This window comes from Sitophilus oryzae, unplaced genomic scaffold (genome assembly GCF_002938485.1).
Source record: "Sitophilus oryzae breed Bouriz unplaced genomic scaffold, Soryzae_2.0 scaffold_1390_pilon_pilon, whole genome shotgun sequence".
Taxonomy (NCBI): Eukaryota; Metazoa; Arthropoda; class Insecta; order Coleoptera; family Curculionidae; genus Sitophilus; species Sitophilus oryzae.
In genome coordinates, this window is record NW_022146049.1 from 34,709 (window position 1) to 44,177 (window position 9,469).

The following is a 9,469-nucleotide window of genomic DNA, read 5'->3' on the forward strand; positions in this document are numbered from 1 at the left end:
TACTAAAAACCATGCAGAGACATCCATAAAGAAAACTGGGTTCTTCAAGTACCACCGACGCTTTTTAAATGGATCATGAAAGGGAATAATTTAAGTTTTGATTTGATGAAAGCATATGTCACGGAATATTTTAATGTAGCAATATGTTTTAAATGTTGCAATTTTGGGCATGTTTCAAAGTACTGGAAATCACCAGAATGTTGTCACAAATGTGGAGGAAGTCATCACCCGAAGGATTGCTCGGAATTAACCAATTTACATTGTCCTAATTGTAAAAGACTTAATTAATTATGCTGATGATGCTATGACAAAACCAAAACATAATTAATTATGCTGATGATACCAATCTGTTAATTGGAAAAAAACACCTACCCGAATTAATTGACGAGAGCAAAATTTTATTAGATAATGTAACTAGATGGTTCAATGAAAATAAGTTAATTCTGAATTCCGATAAAACAAATGTCATCATTTTTCGAACAAAATTGTCACGAACAAATAGACCACTTATATATGATTCGACTAAAATATATTAATATCTGACCACACGAAATTTTTAGGAATAATAATTGATGAGCATTTAGATTTGAGTAATCATATAGAATATCTTTTGAAAAAGCTGGGTTCAGTTTGCTATGCAATTAGGGTAATAAGCAAATATATGGATGAGAGAACACTAAAAACACTGTATTATTCCAATTTTCAGTCCGTCATGAGCTATGGGATAATATTTTGGGGCAGCAACAGCAAAATACAACGACTGTTTGTAACACAAAAAAGGGTAATACGCACTGTAAGAAAAATGAATTTCAACGAATCGTGTAGAGGGATCTTTTAAGAGTGAAAAATTATGACAGTATATGCATTATATATTTATGAATGTTTAGTATATTTTTACATGAATAGAGAATGTTTTGAGAGTAACATAATACATCAGTACAATACTAGAAAGAATTTACTAAACTATCCCGCTCATAAACTTGCGATTACGGAAAAAGCCCTTTGTATATGTGTTTAAAGTTTTATAATGAACTGCCCTTAACACTTAGACTCTGTGGAAAGTTGTTTAATTTAAATTTAAGTTAAAAAATTATTTATTAAATATAGAGCCTTTTAGCTTGCCAGAATTTTTTAATTTCAATGGTTAATTAGGATTACAAAATATTGTTGAATTAGTATCCAATATTGTAAATTTTAGGTTTTATTTTTTTTCTATATATTCTCCCGTTTATGTAAGTAGACTTATCTAATTTTTGTAAAATATGTGTAATATGCTTTGGAATATTTATTTTGATGTTTGACGATATTTCTCTTTATGTTTTTTTTTGTAACATAATTTGGAAATAAATAAATATTATTATTATTATTATTATTATTATATACGATACCATTTCCTGGCGTTCGATTGGGCTTAACTTGGTATAGTAAGTATCTTCGGTGACATTGTAATATGATGGTACTATGATGCATCTACTATGATGCATATATAAAGCAGTACCTAATATAGTACCATATTACGATACTACTTCCTGACGTTCGATTGCGCTCATATTTGATTATACTTGCGTATTTCTTTATGACATTCCAATATTATGGTACCATGAAGCATATCAAGGGTACCATAATGTAGTAACATATTACGATACCATTTTCTGGCGTTCAATTGGGCCCAAATTTGATATACTTGTGTTTCTTTTATAAAGATTTGTTTAATTAATAATTTTAATTTATTTTATGAATTTTAATTTATTGTACGATGTCATGACAGCAACTTTTATGCCGAACTAATATATTATTAATTGCACCTGTGTCACTTTTAAAAATCTACCTAGGTCTGTTATAAATAACGTAAAACAGAAAAAATTATTATTATATTCTAGTCAATTAACATTTTTTGTACTGCATTTTAATACATCATTTTATTATTAAACGTATATTTATTACTAACGTTTCAGCATTAATAAATATCTCTATCAATCGCCCTGTATATTATTAATTTTAAAGGTAGTTAAAGTTATTTTCTTAGTTAACATAATAAAGTAGTGTATATTAAAATGTATTTTGAGAGCATATGTTTTCTAATAATATACTTAAAATTAAAACTATTTTAAAAGCCAAATCAATAATTAATATATGTATCTGACAAGAAACGAAGAATAGAAAGGAATTATTATACACCAGAAAAAGAATGGGATGCCAATTAAAGTCTGTTTGAATCTGGCAACCGTGCATTTTAGCCGAGCGTCAAGGCCGTCGACGTGCCGTCGATCTACGTCGATCCAAAAACCGAAAGTTGAAAATTTCCAATTATATTCTGATTATGATATTGTCGCGCCATCTAGTATTTTATTTGTGCAATTTTAGCTCTTTCATTTCGAGTATTTTTCTGTTGCGTAGCTAGATATTCTGTGCTATAAGTATAAGGCGGAAAATGCATATTAAGGGAGTTAGGGGCACTGAAAGGGTGAATTTAAAAAACGGTTATTTTGAAATTGTAGGCTTAAAAACGAGATAAAATTTCGAAAAAAAAATCCTCTGCCATAAATTTTGACCTTAAATCAAATGGTGATAATGAAATTATTTGAAAAAGCGGAAAGGATACTTTTGGAAGGGTAGAGGGTTGTTTCGTGAATAACTTGAGGTTATTTTTTTAAAATGTGGGTTCATTCTTTGAAAACTACATACTTTTTTCCTACAAAAAGGTAATTTTGTTGCACATCGCCCAGAGCGATGGTTTTTCGAGAAAATTGAAGGCAAAGAGATTGCTCTGGAATTTTGCAATTGGTTTATTCGTTTATAAAGCAATAAGATATGTTCTAAAATCCATGAAATTTTTGATTTTCCAATTAATTATTTAATAACTACTTGGTTACTTTTGAACCGCCATAACTTTCATAAGTTTATGTTGATTAATCGGTTAGCAACCCATCAGAGCAAATTCTTTGCCTATAATTTTCTCGAAAACCATCGCTCTGGGTGATGTGCAACAAGAGTACCTTTTTGTCGGAAGAAGTATGTAGTTTTCAAAAAGTGAACCCACGGTGCAAAAAAAACAACCTCAAAAAAGTTATTCATGAAACAACCCCATACCCTTGCAAAAACTACCCTTTCCGCTTTTCCAAATAATTTTTCAGTATCACCATTTGATTTAAGGTCAAAATTTATGGCAGAGGATTTTTTTTCGAAATTTTATCTTGGTTTTTTAAGCCTACAATTTCAAAACAACCGTTTTTTAAATTCACCCTTTCAGTGACCCTAACTCTCTTAATATGCATTTTCCGCTCTATACATATAGGAACTTTTTTTACTATTTTTAGGAGTACTATCAACCACTGATTTTTTTACACCATTTCAATGACACCCTGTAGAACATTAGACAGTTCAAACTGGTACAAAAAATTCTATAAGTCTATCACTTTAAACAAAAAAATCAATTCTTAAAATTTTGAAAAATTTTATTCATTTCACCATTTCATTATATAGGTATGTTAAAATAAACCGTCTTATATCTACAGAAATGAAAACAGTTGTATATAGTATGTATTTACAGCAAAAGAAAATAAATTAGAACTGAACCGAATTATTCACGTAACATTTGATTAGTGTTAAAAAAACGTTCTGTAAAAACGCGGCTTGTCCCCCTTTATCCTTTTTTCGAGCTACTTGGGGACCGTTAGAAAGGAAAATCTATTCCACATCAAGAGGCTCATCGGTTTCGGGATGCCCGTCCTAAGACCGCGACCGAGGCAAGTTACACATCTCGCAACTGTGAGCGTCGGACTCGTTGATGAACGTGCAAAATGGGCAGGTCCACTTCGGCCCAGTTGATGCTCCGGCAGAGGAATTAATGTTTCCAGATGAAACACTACCGGGTCTGGAAAGAAAAATAAAACATAATATGGTAGGTATCAAAAACAAAACAGATTTTTAGATTGTTTTAGTGATAGTACGAAAGTCACTTTACTTAGTGGTTAGCTACCTGGACTTGCCATCAATCGAGTGGCTCGTCAAGGATCTGGTCGCTAGGGGAATACGATCTGTGGAACCAGACCAACTACGTCACTCGAGGATATTGCCAGTGATAGGGAAAATCATGGCGAACAAAAGTCCACATCTGCTAGACCAGAAAACCGACTATATGATCACCAAACATGATTTTAGAGGAAAAATAAGGATTCGCATCCCGACAAGAGAAGAATGGGAAAGCAACAAAGTAATGAACACTCAAGAGATAGCAGTCTACACAGATGCTTCCGTAACTTCAGGAGACACAGGTATCCGACGATCTTTACGGCTATCGGATCTTTAATCTACCGACGATCTTTAAGGCTATCGGTAATGTTCTACAAGCAGAGGTTTACGCCATAAAGGAAGTGGCCAGTTGTATACGAGAGAAAATCGCTGATAGACCAATAGGGGATATCGTGATATACTCTGACAATTTGGGCGCTTTAAAAAGCATCATCATGCAATCAGTGAGATCGAAAACTGTGATGGACTTCCGAGAGGTACGAGAGGTCCTGGCTGCGTAAAGGCTGGGTGCCAGGCCACAGCTATGTGGTGGGCAATCAAGAAGCTAACAGACTCGCCAAAGAGGGGGCTAGGGGAGAGGCCGTGGCAGCTGACCCACCACATGTGACGATTAACACACTGAAGGAAGCTATAGGAACTATCATCAAGGCCAAGCAGCAAGAGACGTGGCAACATCGTGAGGACTGCGCTACAGCTCGAAGACTGTGGCCAGTGGTAGATAGCAAAAAGACAAAACAACTACTAGAGCACAAAAAGAACCTAGTACGCAAAATTGTAGGTGTCATCACTGGAAACTGCCCCACGGGGGTAAACCTCGTGAGATGGAAGATTTTCAACGACGACTACTGCAGAGAAAGAAGAAACCATAGAACACCTGCTGTGCTACTGTCCAGGCACTGGAATACCGACGCATTAAAACTTTAGGGCAAGGTTTTTTGGAGGGACTAGAGGAAGCAGCAGAAGCCAACATCAGCGACATCGGGAATTTTGTAAAGAGCTGGAAGTGCTTTAACGCAAAGAAAGAATGAGGGGAAGGTTCGGTACAACAATACAGAGGTATCGCAATGGGCCCAAGGCCTCCGAGTGAGGGATCAAACATGATCCCAAATCCCAGCAACATAACCTAACCTAGTGATTAACTAATTTTAGTCCGCATCATATATTTTTTTTTATTTATTGACTTAGGTGACATTTGACTTGGGTAGTAGTCTCTGCTCTGGTATTGATTAAAAATGACACAAGATCTGTCAAATATGACATTTAAAGTAAAAGATGTCTAAAAATAGATTTCCTTTCCGACTTTTGAAAAACTTAATTTGAAAAAGGTGTTCCTTTTTTGATTTTACAAAACTATACCCAATTTTCAGCCGTCTAAACGCAAAATAAGATTTCTTCAAAAATGTTTCATACCTCGAAGGTGGCGGTGAACTAGCTGCTATCAATTGTTCCAATGTTGCCCATTGTTCAGACCTCGACCACTCAGTAGCTGCGTTCCTATCTTTGTTGCGCAAAGCGTCCAACAGAGGGCCTAAATATTCTCGCATAGGCAGCATTTCCATGGTGGCAATGTAGATCAGTAAATGGAAGTCGTCGATCGCTTCGTAGAATTCGTCGAAGTTGAATTGTTGGAGGTATGTTGTCAAGGCATTGAAATCCTAATGGTACAAAAAAAGGATACGCAACTGAGTATCAATATTCTCTATGTATAACACAAATATAATCTCTCCAAAAAAGTACTATGGATATTTCACCGCTGTAAGAAAATCTACAAAATAAAATAGTTATTTTTTGTAAACACTACTGTGTAAATTAAAATAATGTTCATGGGACACGGAGTACAGATACGCAAAAATTATAATGAAAGAAGCGATAGCCTCTAAAAGAAAAATAAAAGAGGCTTTTTATACAATCTAATGAAAAATAAATGTATTCCTCCTCATGCATCTCTAGATGTTAGTAATGTATGGCAATCGCTTTTTTGATTTTAAAGGACATAACATAAATAAACACAACATACGTAAAAATTAAAAACAATGAAAAATAATCATACAGAAAGTTTGAAGATTTTTCGTTTTACCTTATTAAGTAATTGTTATCAGGTAGTAATTATTATTTTTAAAGTTTAACTTGATATAATGTCATTTTAACAGAACGTCAACGGTTTTTGTAGACGTATCTATTGAAAAAAACTAAAGTGTTCTTGAATAGTTGTATTTAGACATTTAAATAGATTTTTTATTTGTTCTTTGTGTTTTTTTTGCTTTCGTTAAGCATTTTTTGTTCGTTAGGCAAATTTGTTTATTAGTAAACCACTGCTGACAATTAGGCTCCGTTGGATTAACGTAGCAGTGTTTACAAAAAATAACTCTATTTTATTTTGTAGATTTTCTTACAGTGGCGAAATACCCATAGGACTTTTTTGGAGAGATGAAACTTTACAAATATAATATTTGAAATCAACCCATTACCAACGACTCTTGTCGTGGTAAGCTAAATTTTACTGTTTACATGAAAGGTTAATATAGGATCAAGTGGTGTAAAATTGAGACATTTTTCAAAACTTTTGGATTTTTTCTTAGTTACAACCATTTAAATACAGAAGTATTTCTTCTATAAAACCCATTTGGTTGTAAAGGGCAGGCTACACGTACAAGATTAACCACAAGCTTACCTGCGCAAACCGGTTTGTATCGGGAACTCCCTGTGTGTAGACGGTAAAACGGTAGCATGCACAAACCAACAAGCGCGGCCTGCGTAAACGTCGCGCTGCTAAAGATTTTAGTTTGCGCAAACCAGTTTGTGCGGTGATATCATACGTGTAGACGATATCAGCGAGTTCAAGGTACAGTTTTGTGACTTTTGTGGGTTTTGTGTTATTAGTTATCAACTCTTAGAAAATGTCTGATATTCGTACTTATTCCAATAAGGAGTTTATGACGAGTTTTATTGAAATATATTGATCGTTGCCATGTCTATGGAAGATAAAATTGAAAGATTATTCCGATAGAAACAGAAAAAATGATGCGTACAAGAAAATGGTTTTCTATTTAAGTCAGTTTTTACTCCACTTCGATCTATACCGTTTATTTTGCTGTTTTTTAATAAATCAAAAAATAATTAATAATTCGTCACTTGACATTTCCACGAACGGAACCACAAATTCAGAATAAAAATAATGATGAATGTACGCTCTTACTTGCATCGTGTGGACACCGCACAGTGTTCCTTCTAGTTAGCGCAAACTATACCGTGCAGGTAAGTCGCTGTCGTGTAGCCGCCGCTTAAGAGAATTATTGCAAAAGTAAAAGTATACCAAAAGGTATACTTTTATATATACCATATCCCTAAAAGGTTCAGTATGTCTAATATTTAACCCATAAAATTAAAGTAAGACATGCTGGGTTAAAGATAAGACAAATAAAATATAAGATAAAAAAAATATAATTTATATTAAATGCTGGAGTGGCCATATGCAGATTTTTTTAATAGTAGAATTAAATAGTCAAATAAAAAAAAATCTAAATTAATAAAGAACACCTGCATATAATTTAAATCAGAATACAATAAAATTACATCGTCGCAACGCATTTATAAACTGTAAGTGTAAAAAAAAGATTAAATTAAATTAAAAATGAACAAAAATATGTAGTGAAAAAGTCCGTTTCAAAAGTTTTGAACCTCAAAACGAGACAATGGATTTGCAATTTCAGTTTTTCCATGATTTATCATACAAATATTACATTATGGGGATATAACAAGAAAACAGTCAGTAGTTTCGAGTAGTTTTATTGAATGTCTGTCTCATTTTTTACCTAAATATATTGCGTGTCTCATTTTTACAACACCTGACCCTAATAAAAATCTTGCTGATCTTACCTGAATATGTCCATCTATAAATCGGTTTTCAACCGGGAAGGGATGCTTTTCTGGATCCGGATTGAAAGTATATTGAGGAGTCACTGGTGTTGAAGCTGGAACATCTACCAGCAAGTATTCAACTGGTAATGGTCTAGCAAGTCGAGACACTTCGTTGCCGTATGAATCTTTTTTCCTGAAAAACGAAATATGTCAATGTAATTTAGAAATTAATAAAACAAGTCAAACAAAGGATTTCTATTTTTAAATTAAAAGTTCCTTCTTTAGATTTGGTAGCAAAACATTAATTTGTTTTGCACCATTTTTTACACGTTTACTTGTGAAAGCTATGTTGGCATTAGAAAATTGTATGATATCATCATAATGCAGTTTAATTAATAATGAAAGTATAGAAATAATTGATTAACTTAAGTGCTAAAAACTTAAAGTTTTACGCAGATAGATTACCAAAAAGGTACAGTTATTTCTTATGGTGTACAGTGGCGGCTCGTGACCTGTAAAGAGGTAGTGCTGCAGAGCGTAGATCTCAAATAATAAAAATGTTAAAAATAAAACTGCGCTTATGTTGTTATCTACCTAACAGAATAACCTAATGATTTCTTTTGTTAATTTAAAATGTAATTAATATTGTTTCAATCATTTGTTGAGAATATCTTAAAAGTTTAGGAAAATCAAGTGTATTTTTAAGTGGTTCTCAGACTATAATGAGGTACACACAGAAATGGTATATTTCAACCCCAGAAACAGGGCTTACATTTTTTTTCGCAAAAAGATGTTGGAAATCGTGTATTTTCTTTTAAGTTTTCCTGTATATTTAAAAACTTTAGAACTGTCTGTTCACCGCAAAGGTTCCAACGTATATAATTTCTTAATCTCTTACCACGGTTACGGCACTAAAATGGAAGCAAATACAGAAACTATCCGGTGGCTCTCATTTTTTTTAAAACAAATATATTTTTTTCTTTTTCAAACTTGAATAACTGGGTTATTTTTGGAGTTATTTAAAAAACGGTAAAGACATAGTATGTTTCTTTTATCGAGATCTATCAGTCCTGAATATATTATGTACTTATTTAAGACTCACCCTGTATAAGTGCTATTTTCAGAGGTTCCCAAAATGTTAAGTCACGAATTAATTTCAATTCGCACCAAGGGCGTAGCGATATAAAACCATAGCCGTAACATTTAGATTTTGCGCAAGATTCTAAAAATACAACAAAAAGTCGGTTCCACATTGAATGTGTAAATTTTGCCACACTATAAATTGAGTAATTTCAATACAAAAGGATTAAATCTGTGCCTTCCCACAAGGTGCTAAAATGGTAAGTGGGTATGTAAAAATAATAAGTTTCTCAATGCCCTTACATACTTTGAGAGAAACAATGTATAACGTGAAATTCTAGAGTTAGAACCATTGACATTCGGGGAAGATGGAAGATAATGAAGATTAATGTGGATAGGACTGTGAATCTGAAGTATCCTGAAGGGACCTAATGGATGTAACTTGAAAAGTAAAAAATAACTATTTACTATGATACCATTAAACGGTATCAGCGGTATT

At 33.2% G+C, this 9,469-nt stretch overlaps 1 protein-coding gene across 1 annotated transcript in view; it reads right to left on the reverse strand.

Moving 5' to 3' along the window:
- Nucleotides 1–3,448: 3,448 nt before the first annotated feature.
- Nucleotides 3,449–9,469, reverse strand: part of LOC115875601 (nuclear protein localization protein 4 homolog) — a 46,416-nt gene continuing 40,395 nt past the window's right edge. Inside the window, exons 9-11 of the mRNA XM_030891098.1 lie at nt 7,909–8,081; nt 5,443–5,687; nt 3,449–3,874 (exon numbers count right to left, since the gene is read on the reverse strand). Of these exons, the coding sequence (XP_030746958.1) occupies nt 3,730–3,874; nt 5,443–5,687; nt 7,909–8,081 (563 nt within the window). The 3' untranslated portion in view covers nt 3,449–3,729. The remainder of the gene's footprint in view (nt 3,875–5,442; nt 5,688–7,908; nt 8,082–9,469) is intronic.